We start from the raw sequence: 22,166 nt of genomic DNA, 5'->3' as shown, positions 1-22,166 counted from the left end.
GTGTAACTATCTGAGAGAATTAAGCAGGCAAGAGAGGATGGGTTCGAACCTATATATCTGGATGAGACCTGGGTCAATGCAAACCATACTGCTGCCAGGCAGTGGCTACCCACTGATCCCAGTGATGGTAGGAAAATACCAACAGTCAAAGGTGAACGTTTAATCGTTCTTCATGCTGGTTCCCACCGTGGATTCCTACCTGGGTGTGATCTGGTATTTCGGTCAAAGAGCACAGATGGTAGGGACTATCATACAGAAATGAACTCAACGGTTTTCACACAGTATGTTGAGGAACAATTGTTGCCAGCTCTGCCTTACAAAAGTCTTGTTGTCATGGACAATGCTCCCTATCACAGTGTTCGAGATCCAAACAATAGGTGCCCAACTTCCAATACAACGAAGTCAGATATGCAGCAATGGCTAACAAATAACAATATACAATTTTCAATTAAGGCCACTATACCACAGTTGTACTCTTTGATTAAACCTAACAAACCTCCACCCACATAGAACATTGACAACATGCTACGCCAACACGGCCATAAGGTCTTGAGATTACCACCGTACCACTGTGATCTCAACCCAATCGAACTTATCTGGAGAGACCTTAAAAGTGCAGTTGCCCAGAAAAATCAATCATTCAAGTTTAATAATGTCAAGCACATTGTCAACACTGCTATATGTGACATTGACATTGCAGGCTGGCATGCATGTGTTGAACATGTCTAAAGGTGGAGAAAGAGTACTGGTTCAAAGATGGCTTGAAGGAGCAAACAGTTAATCCAGTTGTCATTCGTCTGGACACTGATGACTCCTCTGTGGAAGAATGGAGTGAACTTGATGTTATTCTGTTATTATATTTACAGATAATAATAGTATCCAGCCAGATATGCTCAAAGAAATCTTACTTCTTTTAACAATGACAGCACTGACTAATTCCAGCGACTTATAGTGTAACATGAAACACTCATTTCATATAAAAGTATCATGAAAATATAAATATTAACTATCTATATGCTTAAAGCTATTAGAAATGCATTGCTTGATTTGGAATGTGAACGACATCAAAACATAACACTTTTGTCTTCATTCTATCTTTTCTTCAATGAGTGTGCATGATTGTGTGTGCTTGTGTCCGAGGTTGTTGAGTTCTAACCATAGGTGGTCCGATTAATGATTTAACGTAAATATACTTTCTGTGTTCTTTAAATGCATTTCCACTTAGGTACTGCATAAACAAAATATGACATTTACATTACAAATTTAAAGATTTTGACCTACAGAATAATTCTCACTAATGGGTTTTGTGGTTAATGTTGAACAACTCAGAGAAACAAACTCCGTATGATGGTTAACAGTTGGCACCCACCTGACCCTATTCACGACCTGTGCCACCTCTTCATACCTGTCACGTGCATAGCTGACCTACATAGACGAACGTTGACCTTTATGACCCAAAATGCCGCTGTTACAGGTCATTGGCTCCCTCCCTCTGCAAGCAGTCTGCGTTCTGCTATTTTGTTGACAGTTACATAGACAGATTCTATAATTCAAAAGCATAAAATCGGTGATTTACAATGTGATTAGGTTGTCTGACAAAACATCCACTTGCACAGTTTAAGATCGATTGGATCATTGGATGAAGAGATATTTGCGAAAAAAACGGGTCCACATGCATTTCATGCCCATTCGCAGGGTGGAGTATTACCCATTACACTTCAGAGGCCGACCACTAGTTTGTGTACTGTACAAACCATTGTAAATTTCATTCTCAGGGTGGAGAAGCTAGGTAATTGACTGATCTCAATCATGTACTAGTAGTGATGTGACGTTTAGGTCTACTCGATAAAAAGATAAAAATATTCTTGTTTTATGCCCCAATATCCAGGTTACTGTATCTGAGATAAGAGACTGTAGCCAGACCACGCGGTATTATTCTCCGTTCAGCACATTACGTGGTTGTTTCCACAGGCTGATCAATTATTTACATTCAATTTGACTGGAAAATTTCCGTGATAATTGTTCCCATCCCTAAACCTGGACGTCATCATACTGATCCTTATGATTATAGACCGATTTAACTAACTAGCTAACTAAAAACTTTGGAACACATGCTAAAGAATCGACCCGTTTTGTACGTGGAAACAATCTTCTAACTGAAATACTATGTTGTTTCTGAAAAAAACAGAAGTACCATTGATCATTTTGTGCGTTTGGAATCGTTTGTGAAAAATCCCATAATCAATAAACACAATCGTTTTGAGATCTAGAAAAAGCATACTACACTACATGGAAACATGGTATTATAAAAAGATCTACATGATTTTGGATATATTGAACTTTTTAAATGACAGCCAATTGGAAGTCCACGCGTAATCTACCCTGTCTGATCATTACAATCAGATCAGGGCGTCCCACAAGACAGTATTTTGTCTGTCATATTGTTTAGTATCAAGATCAACAGGTTGTCAAAGGATCATTTTTTATGGATGATTATAATATTTCTTGTCGCGGTAAAAGTATGCATACTATTGAACTGCAACTGGAGTTGTGTTTAAACAAAATAAATAAATGGTGTCTTGAAAACGTGTTTACATTTTCTAAATCGAAAATTAATTGTTGCATAAATATAAGCCATTTAAGACCCTGAACTATTTCTAAATGGCACCCCTGTCAACGTTGTAAAGGTTGTCAAGTTCATGGGTATTATTTTCGACTCCCATTTAACGTTTTTGCTGCATATTAAATACCTTCAAGCCAAAGGTATGAAGGCTATATGAGTGAAGGGGGGTAGTTTGATCCCCTTCCCACTTTGCATTAGCAAGGACTTTCAACAAATCAAGTACCTTCAGGCATTTCAGGTATTTAATGTGAGGCAGGAAAGTCAACTGAGAGTCAAAGATAAATCCAAAGACCTTTGCCTCCTTAATGTGTGTGTTATTTAAGAATAGTTCAGGGACCTTATGCGGCTTGTGTTTCTGCAGAAATGCATTCAATTAGTTTTCGATTCAGAAGATTAAACCCCGTTTTCAAGTGACCATGTGTGGATTTTCGTGAGACACGTTTGTACCTGTGTTGTGGAACACATTGATCCTGTACATTATTACGAAGGTGGAGCATTCCCTGAAGTCCATACTTGATCACATATATTTAAAAGCGTTTTAAGACACAAATCAAGCAAATACTTCAAGAGATGATAGCGAACGTTATAAGCGTTCGTCCTGAAGGGCAGTACGCTGCTCATGTAATGAAAAAAGTCATTAGTCTTCACCACTGTGTGACTGCAGTTGTTTCTGATATTTTCATAAATCATCTTCAATGACAGCTTTATTAGTTGATAAAGTGAATTGTCACAACCCTTCAGACTATGAACAGTAAGTGTTATCCTTTGTATCATGTTTCACACCTTTGAAATTGGTGAGAATTTGTTTTGGAAACATAATTCCTCCAAGACTGGTGCATATTTTGTTTAAATGCGCGTCGAGCCTCGGCATTGGAAATGTTAACTTTATCTAAATCATGGAGTGTAGGATGTCGGCGAAAGTATTTTTCTGCTTTTTTCCCACACTTTCTAGTTTGTTTGTATTCAATACTAAACCATGGTTTGCGAATATATGGAACTACAGGGACTTGTAGTGTTTTGTCAGCAGTGTCATTAAGTCTATCCAAAAACAACTGCATTGGACCTTACCTGTTCCTGAAAAGGTCATGTTTTCTGTGTTCATAACAAAGTGTCGTATATAAAGACCAATCAGCCGTGGGGTGGATCATCACCTGGGTTGATAGTTTTGAGAATGATAGAGAAGTGATCACTCCCCGATTGGTCATCTTGAACGTTCCATTCAACCACAATATACAAGGTCAAGGTGGAATCGTTGGGTGCCAGTTTATGTTCTAGTGACCGCATCCAGTTATTTGTAAGTCCTCTGCAATTCCATTACGCCTTTATGGAGAGTTGAGTCCCTGTGTCGTGATCTGTCTCGTGACTGTGAGGAGGATAGGTACCTCCGCGTGTCCTGAATCGCGGATCCCCTGAAGGCGAAGGTTTGGTAGGGGGTTGTTTTCTGTATTATTTCTGTTCTGTTTTTGTTTTTGTTTTTGTTTTGTAGGATGCGAAGCATTCTATTCAGATTGTTGGGGTTTTTTCAGGCAGGATCTCTGTTAGGCATCAAAGACGTAGACTGAGTGACTGGGAACGTAGGTAGGGTGGCGGACGGAATGTTTGATTTCTAAACATTTTTTTCATCTAGGTATGAAATGTTATCTTCTATACAAATAGCAAAGCGATAATGTTAATAGGCACATTATCTTTACCCTCAATTACCAGCTGGAATCGATTCCAGGCATCAGCATTTGGAGAGATATTTATTGTAGTTTGGTCAATATGATCCAGACGTCACTTATTTACACTTCGAGATAAACCAGATTATAGAAGTGTCCTGATGAAAGGAAATAATTGGGCAGTCCAGCCATTGTGCACAGAGCTTGATTGTGAAATATGTTATGTTTTGAAAAAAGAGGTATTATTCTCAGCATGCAAAAAGTGTTCTTGTTGATGGAAGAAAGAGTAATTGGGTATATCAATCGAATTTACCGGATTTACCTGTAGAATGGCATTGAACACACGCTTTCATGACCAGTCAGTCTGTATGTATCAGTTATAGGCGTTGTCTTTTTTTCATCTGTTGATATTTTGTTCCTTTACTGTTTAACGCCACACTCAGCGGTTAGGTCTACTAATGCCTGCAGGGGAAAATAGCTACAGGGAATAATAGCTACAAAGTTTGTTGTGACAGCGATACGCTTACCTGCACACAAGTGGACTGTCCAGTGAGTGTGCACTAATGCCTACAATGGGATTTGGGGAGTAGAGGGCAAAGAGCAATTAGCAGAGGCTATGCTCCATCTCACACGATTAGATTGAAGGATAGAAAAACATATTGAGGGAAAGTAAAACAAAGTAAGAAGGAAATGTTTTGTTATTGAGAGAGATTATTCTTAGTGAGAAGGAAATATATTGCTTTAAAATGCTTGTAATCAAAGTCTTCTTTGCTAATCATGGCAAACCCAAAGATAGTCGAGTACTTCACAGAAAGGAGGACAGCAGATACTACTAGATGGCTACCGATACAGACTCAACACCAGATGACAGACCTGCGCACACTGAAAGTGTGTTCATGGAGGCTGCCTTGGCAAGTGCACCACAGTCGGACAGTTTGTTCGAAATCAGTCCCCACACAACCATCCACAGGAAGATCAAGCAGCTCTGAAGATTGCCAGCGCGGGTACGGGTACAGAATGAGACAACGCCAGTACAGACCATCTACGACGAGGAGATTTCCAGACTGAACCGAGATGAAGCAACGACAGTCATTTCTTTCCATTCAGTGAAGAATGGACTCTACAAGCAGAAGTTGGAGAAAGCTGAGAGGAACAGGTTGGTGCAGATGTCGCACGGCGCCCGTCCCCCATCCCGTAAGAGAATCTACACAGAGACTGAAGAACCAGCTGACAACTGGAATCAGGACCCCCATGGAGTTCCTCTCAACTGCTGTACATTTGATTAAGTTGGCTTAAATGACTCAAACAGCTCGAATGACTTCAGTTCAGTGAAAATTTGTGTTTCATTGTCATCAGAAATGTATATTTGTGTGTTTGTATATTTGTGCATATGTAAATAATTCATATTGATTAATGATGTAATATATGATTTATAATGTAATGTAAGGCCATCTCAATTAATAATTCAGTAATATGATTTTTAATGTATGTAATCTCGATTAATTATTCAATAATATGTAATGTAGTGTAATTTTGTGTGAAGAAATGAAAATGATATAACTAAATCTTATAAAATGCCATTTAAAAGTCTGTGTTTTGTATTCCCTGTTGGCATTAGTGCACAATGAAGTGGGACCAACCACTTTAGTGAAAGGGTAGAGGCGGTATAATTTGTGACGTGGTATTGGGTTTAACGTCGTGCTTTAGAATATTTCGCTCATAAGACGACGTGCATGCGTGTGTATGTGTACGTGCGGCTGCTTGTACTAGCCCAGACTTAATACCTTCCGGTATGGTCATACCGAAACAAATCGTCAATAATGCAAATTCAACTTATAAAGTTGAAAAATAACGCGATGAAAAAAAACGCGCGAAATCGGAGTTCAAACGTTTCACTAATTTTCCCCAGATGAAAACGGGTTTCATCGGCTGGGCGGCCCTCATAGCACGTGCGCAAGTAAATAGTTTCGCGCAGCTTGGGAGCGGGTTGTCGGGTGAATACTCGGTGAAGGCTTTGGTGTGAGCTATTCTTCTAATGTTTTGTTGATATCTCACAGGCGCGAGCTTTTTATATGTTATGACAGTAAATAAACTGTTTATATAATTTCATTTGTCTATTTCACCACACGTTCTTCTTACCGAGACACTTTCTCAGTTCGATACTTAAAAGCAATGTCATTATTTAGCGTTGATAGAATTTCTAACTGTGATATAGATATGTCGTTGTCACAGACAAAACTCAATGTCTTGTTTTATTGACACCTGTGTGTCTGCCTGCCTGTCTGCTAATGACAATATTCAATACACAGCTGCTATCATTGACCACATGCAATTAGAACTTAACACCAATCAGGCTATACACCATAAACAAAATGCATTGATTTATGGCCCGAGTTCGGTCTCTGTCACATTATGTAATTACACAGACAGGCAGGTGTGATACTTGAACACATGACATGTTATGATGTCTGTTGATTGCAAAATCTTATACACAAAAAAATGAGCATGTATTTACAAAACCCAATATCTCTATATATGCACAAACAAAGAGCCGTGAAGGCGGCATCTGCTAATGAAGCAGCCGTTACACTTGAGTGCACACCCACCCGCTCTGACTGGGTTCGATATCCCGGCTGCTTCGTTTCGAGGGAGGTAAACCCAAGTACAAAATATTGCACTTTTGATTTGCGATTATACGCTTATAATTTTGTTTATTTGTTTTTTCATAATCAGCAATGCATATTATATGTCATGAAGAAGTGATTATTGTGTTTTAATTATGTTTGATTTTTTGGTTGCATGTGACCTTTAAGCTGGTTTTATAGTGCTAGCCCACTGAGATACCATGTCGCAGCGAAGCATGAATACCCCACTCAGACACATTATACTGACTCCAAGCCGACCAGTCCTTGTTAAACCCATTAATGCCTAGCGCCAGACAGGGACCAACAAGACCATATTTTAACGTCTTTTGGTATGACGCGGTCGGGGATCGAACCTGAGACCTCCCGCTTTTCGGGCGGACGCTCTAACCACCAAACCACGGAGGCGGTAAGTACAATTTGTAACCACTGGTGCGTAAAATTGTTTATTTAAGACTATACCCGTTACTCCTTGTAGGCATTAGTAGACTCCACCCACTCAGCAGTATTCCAGCTAACCGACGGCGGTCTGTAATAATCGATTGATCAACACCATTAGCATTTGGGATACGATGACTTGTGTCAACAAAGTCAGAGAGCCTGACAATCTGATCCCTTTACAAACAACTGACGAACCAATTTGACTCAACTTTCTGCGACGATTCAAAGGATGGTGCCAATGTGTCTACTGTGATTGTCAATGGATCAAAACCTATCACTTCCCGACTACCAGACACTAGCTCCATATTCACAACTAAGTCCAAGGCAATACTCAGAGGCTTGGGGGTACATTCAACAACAGTCTCTTCATAAACAATGTAGATTTTCCGATGCACTGTCACGTTTTCGGGCAATTACAAACGTGGCTTCGGATCATCCCTTAATCTTGGATATATTGTAACTGAAATTGCTCTTGCCACTGGCTAATACAACATTGCTGTATTATTGGTTGCCCAGCCATGTTGACATTATGGGTAGCACGATGATGATACAGCGAAAACAGCAGTGAACAAATGTTTCAGGCCACTTCTACTCAAACAGTGATATCGGACCTGTCATTAGATGTTATAACAGTGATCTAATGTGATAGAAACAGGACACCAAGGTTGGCGTAAAGAAGTTGCATGCACTAAAACCAACAACTGGTTGTATCTACTTGGGCTGTCACTCCTGATTTGATGAAGTCATATGCGACGATGTCGTACTGGCCATTCTCATACTCTTTGAAGGCTGTGGATCCACCATAGTGTGTCCCGTGTGGTGAGAGAACCACAGTCCGGCATGATTTACTTGACTGTGTAGATGTCTACTATTATTCGACAGATAGACAGAAGTTTGTTTCGTAATATGGGCCTCATGGCCTATAATACAGTCACAGAATTTGGCAGTTTCGTGAAACAGTGGCCATAATTTGTATTAGGATCTTACGTTGAAAGCATAATGTAAAAATAGTGCTGTGCAGGATATGACTTTGGGGAAGGGGGTCGGATTGCAAAGTTGACATCATAGTTAGTGGGCCTCTGTAGACATTTTGTAGTTGCTTGTAGGAATTGTCTCTGTACCGCTGATATTTGCCACATCGGAAGAATACATGGTTTCTGCAGCATCACAGAATGAACAAAAGTAGCATTACTTGGGTCATCCTCATTAAAATTGAACATGTTCACTTAAAAGTTGCTTTTCGAAATACGAAATTTGTGCCCGGATCAGATGTTTATATTTTAGGTCTGTTATGTAGGGCTGTGAATAAAGGCTGAGAAAAGTGGAGCTGTTGATTTCGTTGTGTCACGTTGTTCGAAAGTATACATGAATAGCTGAACGTTAGCAGCGCCCTGGTTCAACCAGACGTGAGAAAAACTTTTTCTGAATACAAGTAGTAAGATTCTAACATTGGATGCCCAGCTTGTTCATCAAATGTTTTTAGCATTCTGTAGCACTGTAATGGATAACGTTGAACCAAAACTTGATTACTCGAATCTGTGTTAATACATACATGGGATGACGTCCAAGCCATTTAAGAGTGGCTTTATTTGAAGCACATTTTCCAATTTTCAGAAACCGTTTGAAATACATAGTATGGACCCTCTCGGTTACATCAGATATTTCCGAACCGTATAGTAGTATAGGTGCCACTTTCCGATCAAATATAGTTCTTGCACTTGAATAGGTTACTTCTTGATACTTGTTAACTAAACTCACTCACTCACTTGAGTAACAAAAAATCCATTGTTGCCTGATTGGAAGAGCTCCGTTGCAAATTCATTAATGTAGAAAAGGAAAAATACGGGGCTGAGAATACACCCTTGGTTCACTTCACAGGAAGTATCAAAAGTATGAGTTCTTAAGTCAGTATTCACGTTTACACTGGCTTTCACTGATGCATACATATTTCTAAAGCAACATAGTTATCTTTCCATGGCAGCCGCATTGAATCAGAATATATAGCAGTTAATCTCTGTCCACAAAGTCAAATGCCGTTTTAAAGTCAATGAACCGCAGAAGAAACCACCTTTGGGTTTGCACAAGTATTTCGAACACAAAGCCTGAAGAGTGAAGATATGATGAGTAGTTGAATATTGAGGGCGGAAACCAGCTTGACTTTCGGATAATATTTCATTTAACTCAACCCACATCCTTAATCTTTTTTCTATAATTGTAATACATAGATTTCCCATAAAGTTTAGAATTGATACTCCTCTATAATTCATTCTGTATGACGTCATGAAAAGTATACTGAACAACATTAGACACGCACCACCATATAATACGAACTATCCCCGTCATTCTGAAATGTACCCATGATATCTGAGCATCGTCGGTGCATTTTAGTTTGGTGCGTTTTAATATTGTTCAGTATACATGCTATAGGCAAATGATCCGATTCTGGTCTTGGAATCACACTCATGTCACTGATTTTAGGAAATATAGTACTTGATACTTAGATGTAGTCCACCACACTGGCTCCTGCCCTCGATATCAATGTAAAGTTACCAAGTACATCTCCTGATGGCCTCACAATTACTATGTGAGCACTTTACACAAGAATACTTCTACCATAGTTGTTGATTTGTGTATCCCACGAGTCTCTTGGTATATCAAATGACTCTTCTCTATAATCATTGTTAAGCGACAAATAGTGCGTGTCGTCATTTATTATGCAATCTGTTTCATCTGCAGTTCGGGCGTTGAAATTTCCCATGAGGATAAAACTAATATCATCTCCATAGTCTGATAAGATATGCAAGAGCTTCTTTTCAAGAGCTGAAATTCCATCCTCATCTGCATTTGCATACTCCTTCGAATATTCGTGATGAATGTATACAAATAAAACAAATATGGTGGTAGGACACACTTTTGCGTTCAGTTTGAAAACAATAACATTTGCCCATTGATCATAGAGTCTCTGAAAGTAGGAAACTATTTAGTGATTAATGAAAACACTGATTCCTCCTGAAAATCTACCTCGTTCACTTTCTCGGTTAGCATTTACAATGAAACATTTATAATGGTTAAATACATTCTGCAGTTTGTCATATGCGTCAGTTGCCGGTGGACACATTGCTTCCAAAAAGCAGAATACATCAAAGGTTTTACACAGTCTATGAATATCGTAATTTTCCAATTTTGAATGTAAACCGGGAATGTTCTAACAAAGAAAAGACAAGACAAACGAGTTAGTAGTCAGTTCTATAGTTCTCATTGTTACAATGTTGAGTGTGATTTGAGTCATTGAGGTCACGGCCGATATCCTAGCAGGGAGACAAGGGGGTTGTGTCGATGACGTGGGTCTCGATGGTTGTCGTCGCTCCCAGTTCTTCCTCTGTCCGACCTGTCTGACATCATCGCTAGCTTCGTCATACGCATAGTCACTGCCTTCAATGATAAGCTTATCATAAACCATAAACGAAAATTTTGCCTTCGCTTTGCGCTTTGTCCATCACAGGGAACAGTTGTGATCTTATCCATCGTGCCCTCTCTGTAAGGTCTTCCAATACCCGATGTTGTTTGTCGCCTTTAAGTTTAAGCCGGGCCGACTTAGTTACCCTCTGCTTATCTTTGTAGGATGCAAATTTAACAATTATTGGTTGGTTAGTGCCTTTTGAGTTCAGTCTATGAGCCCTCTCGATAGATCATCAATAATGTCTCTGTCCTTACAGATTCTCTCTTTGGTTTCTGTCTGTTCCCAGGTCCCACCTCTGCTCTCTGCCAATCCGAAGAAGATCACATTATTGCGTCGTGAATGTGCTTCAAATGTACCTACTTTCGACTCGTTCATTCAAACTCACGTTTTCACTTTTCAGACCATCCAATCTACCACTGAAGTCGCTCTTAAAATCATCGAATTTCTTGTTTAGCGTATTGATATTGTTTTGTATCGAGCTCATGTTGATCTGTATCGTCTTGAGCATTATTCAACGTCTTAGAGAGTCATCTTAGTAATGTCCATGATCGTTTAATTCTTGGCTTTTTAGACGGACAGAGTTTATTTGCAGTAAAAGGCCATAGGCCCAAAATACATTCAAGGGAAATTTCAGTGTAGAGAAACTGATAGAGACAGTTTGAAAAATCCATATGCGTCTTAAAATTGGCTTCATTTTATGATCAACTTAGGTCATAGATGGTGGTGACACTTGGGGACTTAAAGTTGTTATTTTCTGTACTTAGAATAAGCCTTCAGTAACCCTTGCTTGTCGTAAGAGGCGACTAACGGGATCGGGTGGTCAGGCTCGCTGGCTTCGTTGACACATGTCATCGGTTCCCAATTGCGCAGATCGATGCTCATGCTGTTGATCACTTGAATGTCTAATCTAGACCCGATTATTTACAGACCGCCGCCATATAGCTGGAATATTGCTGAGTGCGGTGTAAAATTCAGCTCACTCACATTGACGAAACTTTGTAAAACTCACTCACGTAACGTCACATTCTTACATCTCACAGGTTGCCATGGAAACTACACTGTCAGTCACAGTTTTGTTCCAGAACTTTTTGCCTACTGACCTTGACCCTGAAGCATCATTGTCACGTTCTCACTGTGTTGACGTCTGCTTCTACAATCGGACATGCGCATCCGTGTTCTATGATAGCATCTTTGAGCTGTGCTACCAAAGTGATCTTTGGTTCGACGAAACAGTGGAAAACCTTGTTGCGAGACAAGGGGTATCTCATATTGCTTTCAACAGGAGTACGTATGTTAGTAAACCTATCTGGAGTAAGGGGGTAACAATTCATCTACATCCATGAGTAACGTGAAAGTTGATGTTACGTTGCCAAACATCAACGGACAGATTTCAGCCCAATGTCAGAATGACATTTAGCAGCAACCGCCAAACTCAGGAGATTAAAAATAAATAGTGCGGTTATGGCTGAACTAAATGCTGACTACTCAAACACACATAAATATTAGCACCTGTAATGACATTTGTAAAAAGGCAAGAAAGACACAAAAGAGTTTGAACTCGATGTGATAGCAACAGCCATAACGTAAGTTCCTACCATGAATACATGTTATTGGGTGTTATAACGTGTGTAAACGCTCGAGAGACTGATGCTGTTAGGTGAAATCAATATTGAAGTGTATGGGTTATATCACTTATTACTTCTTCTTGTTTCAGGCGACTGTCCGAGCCAATGGATATATCATAAACCATCGTCCAAGTGTTTCAGGTTGAACACAAAACTACGATCCTATAATGTCGCTACCAGTGAATGCGAGGCCGAAGGAGGACGGCTCTTCAACATCTATAGCGCCATGGAGGATCAACTCGTCATAACGCTTGTCATCCGTGCTGGTAAAATACTATTATACTCTTTTGTCGCCTTACCCCAATCCGTGTAGCATGTTATTAGAATATACGGCTTTATCTGAAATACAAACGCAACCTTCATCTCTACTGCCTCACGAATGTCCAACCCTTTCTCCACACGGCCACAGCAAGCCCAGTGCTACATACCACGCACGTACACAGCTCCAGCATGCATTCAAAGAACACTTTCTTACAATAACAAGAACATTCGTTTTAATCCTGACCTTCAGCTCTCGTCCACGTCACCATGATCTGTTCAGTGATGATACAGGTATTTGTTAAAAAGGTGAACCTATCCTGCTCTTAACACACGAACTGGAAGTCAGAAATATAGATATCGTACAAGTTGAAATATTTAGTTGGTTGATTTGTTTGTTGTTTAACGCCGTAATCGCAATATTCCAGGTATATGGCGGTGGTCTGTAAATAATCGAGCCTAGACCAGACTATCAAATGATCAACAGCATGATCAGAGATCTACCCTAATCGAAATAGGACTTGTATCAGTCATCCCTTTTTGTCACTGATGTTTTAAATTTAAAGATGTCAGGTATACATGTATATGACTTGCCATCAATTAGTGATGATACATGTATTCCCCACAAGGCTGTATGACAAAAGGGATGATTTCAACTTTACAATAGTCAACTTCCCTTACATGTCGATCAATATTCCAACAGCTCCAGCCTTTGGAGTTTACATTTCACAACTCTTTTTTTTCCAAGAGCGTCATACCACTCGTGCTCAGAAGTTGTTTGATCAAGGTTACACATGACATGTGGCAAGGTTACACATGACATGTGGAGGATATTTCCAAATTTGATGCATCAGTGACAAAAATGATGTCCGATGCAATTCCCTATTTTGACTTGTACCATACGTTCCCGAATTATTTCAGATGAACAATTGACTAGACTTAGCATGTGTTTATGACGGGTGCCATCGGTGGGGCAGGATACGCTCACCTTTTCGCGAACACCTGGTATCATCACTATTTCATAGTGAATCATAAACACATGCTGTCATCGTATCGCATGGTGACAGTCACTGGATTGTTTGGTCCAGACTGGATTTGTTTACAAACACCATCGTACAGCTGTTATACTGCTGAACCAAATGTATAACATAATGCATGATAATAGTTTATTGCCTTTTCAGGAATTTGTGTTACAAAGATATGCTCATGATATAGTCACAATTGTACAAACGACTCTGCTTTTATCAGAGATTTCTTATGAATGTGGAAAGGGCTTTGTCTATTCTATTCGTAAGAGTATCCTGCAGTTATTACATACACGGGGAGTCTATTTTGCACCCTGTAATTAAAGATATCGTCAAAGTCGAGTGTATCCCATTCATCATTTTTGGTCAGTCATGTTCTTAAATGGGGGCGGTGGGGTAGCCTAGTGGTTAAAGCGTTGGCTCGTCACGCCGAAGACCCGGGTTCGATTCCCCACATGGGCACAAGGTGTGAAGCCCATTTCTGGTGTCCCCCGCCGTGATATTGCTGGAATATTGGTGAAAGCGGCGTAAAACTAACTCAGTCAGTCAGTGTTCTTAAATGTCCACAGTTCTACGATAACAACTTCTGAAAGCTTGGGTATCGCATAGAGTATCAGAACTTTATAAAACAACAGGAGCAAGAGTCGTGTGGCGCTCTAAGAAATCTCCATAGAAAGAGAATGCTCGGTTATGCCTATCCGATATGTTGTTCGACTCCAAGACTTATGGGAGTGGGTTATCTCAAGAAAATAAATGTAAATATGAAACAGATGAGGTGCTTTACTGGTCTTGTATGAACCCTATTGCCATATGGGGCGGTGGGATAGCCTAGTGGTTAAAGCGTTCGCTCGTCAAGGCAAAGACCGGGTTCGATTCCCCACATAGGTACTATATGTGAAGTCCATTTCCATGTCCCCCGCCGTGATATTGCATGAATATTGCTCTAGCGGCGTAAAGCTAAACACACTCACTCACTATGATCATCTATATCAAGGGAGGGTGATGACAGATCATTATTGATCATTCACATCATTAGTACACCTGAGACCAAAGTTAAACGTCTTGGCCAATGCCTCTTAAATGTTCTCTCTCTTGGTCATAAATACACACAAACAAAACAGATCAGCAAGGGTATCCATGGCAAGCTTCTTGGCCACATTGTCTCTTAACGATCACCATTTGCTTTCAAGTCCTCAGTCAGAAGATTCTCTCTTACATGGCCTCTTTCATTAATACTACCACAATTGTGCATCCTTTAATCTATGCATGTCTCAGAAGGCAAACAAACATATTGAACTGTCAGGCTCTCTGACTTGAGGGCTGTCATCGCTCTCCCATGACGTTAGATGTTGTCTATAACGTACTGAATTACCCGGTCCAAGCTGCCGCCATAAAGTGAGAATTATGCTGACTATTGCAACAAATCTTAATTGAGCTCCATCACAACAAGGACACAATCCACCCATACTCACTCTCACAATCAACACCTACTCATAAAAGAACGCTCCTTGCCCCAACTCACTCCACAAATCCATAATCCTACTTTACTTACTCCTACAAGTCAGATATCCACCTTTACTCACTCCTACAAGTCCAATATCCACCTTTACTCACTCCTACAAATCCATAATCCACCTTTACTCACTCCTACAAGTCCAATACCCACCTTTACTCACTCCTACAAACCCATTACCCACCTTTACTCACTCCTACAAGTCCAATATCCACCTTTACTCACTCCTACAAGTCCAATATCCACCTTTACTCACTCCTACAAGTCCAATACCCACCTTTACTCACTCCTACAAGTCCAATACCCACCTTTACTCACTCCTACAAATCCATAACCCACCTTTACTCACTCCTACAAGTCCATATCCACCTTTACTCACTCCTACAAGTCCAATATCCACCTTTACTCACTCCTACAAGTCCAATATCCACCTTTACTCATTCCTACAAGTCCATAACCCACCTTTACTCACTCCTACAAATCCATAACCCACCTTTACTCACTCCTACAAGTCCAATATCCACCTTTACTCACTCCTACAAATCCATAACCCACCTTTACTCACTCCTACAAGTCCATAACCCACCTTTACTCACTCCTACAAGTCCAATATCCACCTTTACTCACTCCTACAAATCCATAACCAACCTTTACTCACTCCTACAAATCCATAACCCACCTTTACTCACTCCTACAAATCCATAACCCACCTTTACTCACTCCTACAAGTCCATAACCCACCTTTACTCACTCCTACAAGTCCAATATCCACCTTTACCCCTCCTACAAATCCATAACCAACCTTTACTCACTCCTACAACTCCAACAACCAACCCTTTGTCACTCCAACAAGTCACGGGATCGGGTGATCAGGCTCTCTGACTGGGTTGACATATGCATCGTATTTAAATTGCGTAGATTGATGTTCATGCTGTTAATCACTGGATTGTCTGGAATATTGTGGCGTAAAACTAAACTCACTCACACACTCACTCCCACAAGTCCAAAACCCACCCCTACTCACTACCACAAGCCCACAACCCACCCTCACTCACTCCCACATGCCCAAAGCCTACCCCTGCTCACTCCCACAACCCACCCCTGCTCACTCCCACAACCCACCCCTACTCACTCCCACAACCCACCCCTACTCACTCCAACAAGCCTACAACCCTCTCCTACTCTCCCCCATCACGACACAATGTATTTCATATTTATATTTCCACAGGAACTGGAATGTGGATTGGTTTAAAGGAGGTGGAAGGGGTGTGGCAGTGGCAGAGCGGTGCAGCTGTAGGTTTCACAAACTGGTATCCTCTACATTCTGGATCGTGTGTCTTGATGCACGGCTCATTCCTGCAATGGCGTAAATTTGGGTGCAGTGTTGAGCGTCCATCTGTGTGTGAGCGGGTCCTCAACAAGCAGAACTTGTGTACCATTTGATATCCATGGGTGTTGATATTTCATTATCATCTATTGCATGTTGCATTTCTTTTTGCCTATCCTGTTTCACAACTCCTAAATGTGCCACTGATGTAACCTGGTATGATGAGTATAAAGGACGTCAAAACACAGGCTACGAATAATTTAAATATTACCTACCATTCTCTGTATATATTGTAATATTGTATATATACTATATTATGACAGGTGTGTGCCACTGAGCGATCAGTATCACAGTTTCCACACAGCGGCAATTGATTGTCGCATTGAGAATATTTACTTTCATATAAAACCATGATCCATGTTCATTGTGTACAATGTGTGTTGTAACTAGACACTGAGTTATCGAACTTTGTTGTGTCTCCGATAGCAATTAATCGATGGTAGAAACGAAAAACTACCGATAGTATGTGTGACTAGCGATAGTTTAGTAATTGTCTTCCGTTGATAAATGTGCAGCACAAAATACAGGAAGTGCCAGATTCGTTCACTTTGATTTAGAGTTAACCGCCCCTGTTACCTCTTAAACAAACTTGATCTGGGTTTCCAGTTTTTTGTCAGTTATTAAAAGAGACTGAAACTACTTCAAGTTGTTTCTATTTCATATAAACTACGCGTTCTTTTGGGAAATGCCTTCAAATGAGACAATTCAAGGAGAAAAAACCTATTGCAATAGTATTGTAATAGTTGGTCGCAATAGTATGTTGCAATAGACTATCACTATTGCAATAGTGGTTTCCCCTTCAACAGTCACCCCTAACAGTCACTAATAGAATAGTAATGTCTTGTCTGGTATCTTGTCACGTTTTTTAGCAACTTTGCATGCCCTATGAAATATACTAAGTCAAAAAAGAAACTTCACAAAATGTAATTTGAAAAATAATGAATAATTTTTCTCTGATGATACAGCTATTATCCGAAATGGGATCCCTATCTTTCGACTCTAGAAAAACGTTAGCAAAACCCACTCAAACCCATCCATTCGTCGTGCAAATGATGTTAGTGCCAAATCAGGTTTTGCACGTGCAGTCGATCACGTGATCTTGGCATCGAAGCTTTCTTCATATGCACGTGTTTGCATTGGCCTCAAGAATTGAAAGAAACACTTTTAAACCACAGTTCTAACGGTACTTGAAATGCCACGATTGTCAAATGTGCAGCGTGAACGTGCCGTTGGCATGTTGCAAGCGGGAAGATCAGTTATTGACGTCACAAGAGCAATGGGATGCAGCCGTTGTACTGTGTATGACTTGCGAGGTCGTCTACAACAAACTGGCACCACTTCAGATCGCCCAAGGTCGGGTCGTCCACGTGTGACGTCACGAGCAGAAGACCGTCAATCGTCCTACGTCACCTACGTGACAGATTTCTGCCGGCTACACGAACCAGGGCTGAGATGTTTAGAGGTCGACTGTCCTCACAGACCATTCGAAATCGGTTGCGGGATGCCAGTCTCCATTCTCGACGTCCATATCGTGGGCCAATATTGACGCCGTTTCATCAACGTCAACGTCTGCTGTGGGCCCAACGTCACCTCCGATTGACCCAGAGAGACTGGAATCGAGTCGTCTTTAGCGATGAATCCAGGTTTACCCTCAGATTCGCGGACGGCAGGCATAGAGTCTGGAGACGACGTCGTGAACGGTATGCCCAGTGTTGTGTACAGGAAGTCGACAGATTCGGGGGCGGAAGTTGAATGGTGTGGGGTGCTTTCTGTGGGAACAACCGTTCCCGACTTCTGGTCATCCTAGGAAACCTCACAGCTGCTGCTTACCGCGACCAGGTGCTCACCCCTGAACTCGTTCCTTTCATTGCGGCTCATGCCCAGGTCTACAGTTCCAGCATGGTAATGCTCGGCCGCATACCGCGATGTTAACACGAAATTTCCTTCAAAACGCTGGAATCAACGTCATGGACTGGCCATCGAGGTCCCCTGACCTTAATCCAATAGAGCACGTTTGGGATGCACTTGGGAGAAGGCTTCGTGGTCTTAGGAACCAACCTCAGAATTTGCAGGAGCTTGGCGCTGCCTTGCAAGAGCAATGGCGCAGAATCCCCAACCACGTGTTCACAAGCATCAGGCAGTCGATGAGGAGACGGTGTTTAGCAGTGGTGAATGCGCGGGGCGGCCATACACGATATTGAACTGAGAAATTTCGCATTTTTATTCTTGTGGCTTGACATTCTGTATACCCATGTTTTGGAACGGCGGTGTAGCCTACATCACACAGATCTCAGCAATGAAATAATAACAATTCAACCATCTTACCATCTCTTGTTCTTTTATAGTGCCCTGAAGAAAGAATGTGAAGTTTCTTTTTTGACTCAGTATATGTTCCAGCAGTATTGTTTCATTGTGTTTGCATTGTAATTAACACACCGGGCCTTCGTCTTTACATTTTAGGAACGTGCATCCCTATTCTTCTACGTTCATTCTGCTTTTAATTTCATTTCCATAAGGTCTTATGAAATGCTGTCTAGAGCTACACAAGTTTAAAATGGTTGAGTTTGTGTACTATACCAGTTTACGAACATTGTCCAGACAAAAACACCATTGCATTTGCATTGAATGTTTCATGAAATAAACAAAATCTACATTCTCATCAATTGATAGCCGTTACTTTTTTTGAAGAATATACACTTAAGGACAGGGGAAGTACAACATATATTACGTATGAGCAATAGGCTCGAGGTTCAACTACAGGCCTGGCTTGGACATGCAGGGTAAAACATACCATCTTCACACAGTCGCTGGCCCTGATGCAATGTGAGATGACAGCGGTGTGAGCTTGATTCAATGTAGCAGAGGGTGCTTCTTCCACTATTCCCAGTGTACATCATACACACCAAGAGAGTCTGTATGGCGATGGGGTTATCTAGTGAATAGTGAAGAAGCTGGTCCGGAGTTGGAAGATATTTGGTCACTGATGTATGACATTCGTTTGATTTTTCTTTCTTGTTCCCAACGCTACATGTACCATGAATTGAATCAAATCAATGCGATCTGGAGTTCTGGTTTTACAATCGAAAATGGCATAATGTAAACCAATCAGTTAATTCGTCACCATTTCTGGAAATGGGCATCACGACACGAAGCTTTGTTGAAGAATGTGTTCTAGGTATAGAGTCCTTCATTTTAAACCTATTAATACCTATACACGGAGCAGATAAGTTCAAAACATTGGCGCATTAGAAATAACCCGAGCTCTTTGATTTACACCTGCGAAGATCCGGCACAGAACTGGTCTTCAACAACCAATGCTTGTCGTGAGAGGCGACTAACGGGGTCGGATTGACAGACTAGCTGACTTGGTTGATACATGTCATCTTATCTGCGAAGATTGATGTTCATGCTGTTGATCACTGTATTGTCTGGTCCAGATTCGAGTATTACAGACCGCCGCCATATACTAGCAGGTGGAATATTGCTGAGTGTGGTGTTAAACAACAAACCAACCAACGTAACTGCTTTTACTCTAACATAGACTGTGAATGGTTTTTTTGCCATGACGTAACCAATCAATCAGTCAAATCAAACCATGTAACTGACCAGTCAGAAAGTACCGATTCAGAAGAAAAAAATCCGGCTTTTGTCCCACAATTATGCTGTCAAACACATGAATATAAATAGGAGATAAACATCATGTGTTGGACGATTTCCGGGTGTTATTGAGTATTTGAAGCACGGGAATTCATTCGGGTCCGATTTGAGGTTTCAAATGAAATATTCCCGTGCTTCAAATACTCAATAACACCCGGAAATTACTAATATTACTAAATATAACTGAGTGCGGCGTTAAACACTAAACGAGCAAACCAAACTTAACGGAATCGTTTCATCGTCATGATGCTGAAACAAATTCAATTTCGAAAGTAACAGATTAAATGACATATTTTACCATGTTATGTCTTATTTAAAAAAGAACAAGAAGACAAAGTCATCAATATCCCCAGCAATGGCAAAATAGTTTTCATGATAATGTCTACGAGTTATGATTATGTCAAATATTTAGGTGTGTATATAGAAAAGTGGAAGGAGAGTATTGAAAGGTTTTAAAGGTTCTGCTCCAGAACGCAGCACTATCACCAATTTCAGTCAAACTTGTTGCCATGGAAACGCCAAAAAACTACCAAAAGGCACCAGTATTTGTGCCAAGTTCAGAATTCCCAAACTACCAGTCTAAGGCAAACTTGTTGCCATGTAAAAATATTTTATTCACCACCAGATCTATCTATGTGCCAAGTTTGGTGAAGAAATATTGAACGGTTTTAGAGTTATGCTCCGGAAAAGAGCACTACCACCAATTTCAGTCTAAGTCGAACTTGTTGCCATGGAAACGCCAAAAATATTTTATTCAGAATTCCAAAACTACCAAAGGCACCAGTACACCACCAGATCTATCCATGTACCAAGTTTGGAGAAGAAATATTGAACGGTTTTAGAGTTCTGCTCCGGAAAAGAGCACTACCACTAATTTCAAAGTCGAACTTGTTGCCATGGAAACGTCAAAAATATTTAATTCAGAATTCCAAAACTACCAAAAGGCACCAGTACACCACCAGATCTATGTATGTGCCAAGTTTGGTGAAGAAATATTGAACGGTTTTAGAGTTATGCTCCGGAAAAGAGCACTACCACCAATTTCAGTCTAAGTCGAACTTGTTGCCATGGAAACGCCAAAAATATTTTATTCAGAATTCCCAAACTACCAAAAGGCACCAGTACACCACCAGATCTATCCATGTACCAAGTTTGGAGAAGAAATATTGAACGGTTTTAGAGTTCTGCTCCGGAAAAGACAAATGTGCACGGACGGTCGGACGGACGGAGTCGATTTTAATACCCCCCGCAAAACGCGTTGCGGGGGTTAAAAAACTGGTCTGGAACAATCCAGTGATCGATATTATGAACAACATTTCACGTTATTAAGGTACACCATTTATTAAACGATGTTTCTGAGCCTGACGCCCGTCGCCTCTTGCGACCACCTTTTAATTCATTAAACCTATTCTGACAGGGAATCAGAAAATACGCGTGAACTGGTTAACGATTTCATAAGCCAGTCACATATTTTGTGATCTATACAAGCTGTTAATGTCTGCGACTCACGTTACTGTCACGTTGAGTCTGCTATACTGTTCAACGTGACATAACCATAACTCATCTACCATTGGTGTAATTATTATTAGGTGTAAATAAAAAAATGACGAACACATTCCTCTTATAGTGAGTAACCTTTCTGGTGATAGTAGATGTGTAACTGACAAAAGATTAACTACTTTTCTGTTTACCACTGAGTAAATGCACTCGTTAAACTAACGCAGTAATACTATAATACAACACCGCAATACAAACAGTGCCCCATGACAAGGAATCTTGATAAACAATGTCTCCATGGGAGATTTGTTTGAAACTGCAGACCAGTTCTAACACATATAATTCAGAATAGAGTTTTCTTGATCCTTTTGTTTCTCAGT

General features: G+C 40.6%; 1 protein-coding gene across 1 annotated transcript; it reads left to right on the top strand.

Moving 5' to 3' along the window:
• The first annotated feature begins 11,870 nt into the window (after positions 1 to 11,870).
• Positions 11,871 to 17,030, top strand: LOC124261959 (C-type lectin lectoxin-Lio3-like). Its single transcript, XM_046696319.1, has 3 exons — positions 11,871 to 12,108; positions 12,539 to 12,715; positions 16,474 to 17,030. Exons 1-3 carry the CDS (start codon positions 11,871 to 11,873, stop codon positions 16,686 to 16,688), a joined length of 630 nt encoding a protein of 209 aa, XP_046552275.1. The 3' UTR covers positions 16,689 to 17,030.
• The last annotated feature ends 5,136 nt before the right edge of the window (positions 17,031 to 22,166 follow it).

This window comes from Haliotis rubra, unplaced genomic scaffold, assembly GCF_003918875.1.
Source record: "Haliotis rubra isolate DU_JTF1 unplaced genomic scaffold, ASM391887v1 Scf819, whole genome shotgun sequence".
NCBI classification, from domain to species: Eukaryota; Metazoa; Mollusca; class Gastropoda; order Lepetellida; family Haliotidae; genus Haliotis; species Haliotis rubra.
The sequence above is the reverse complement of the archived record's forward strand: the minus strand, read 5'-3'. Positions and strand labels throughout refer to the sequence as shown.

Excerpts from the sequence above, each read along its gene's own strand:
- LOC124261959 (XM_046696319.1), top strand. The coding sequence starts at position 11,871 with ATGGAAACTACACTGTCAGTCACAGTTTTGTTCCAGAACTTTTTGCCT. Across the intron at positions 12,109-12,538 it reads TCATATTGCTTTCAACAGGA|GCGACTGTCCGAGCCAATGG; the intron begins GTACGTATGTTA and ends TTCTTGTTTCAG. Across the intron at positions 12,716-16,473 it reads AACGCTTGTCATCCGTGCTG|GAACTGGAATGTGGATTGGT; the intron begins GTAAAATACTAT and ends ATATTTCCACAG.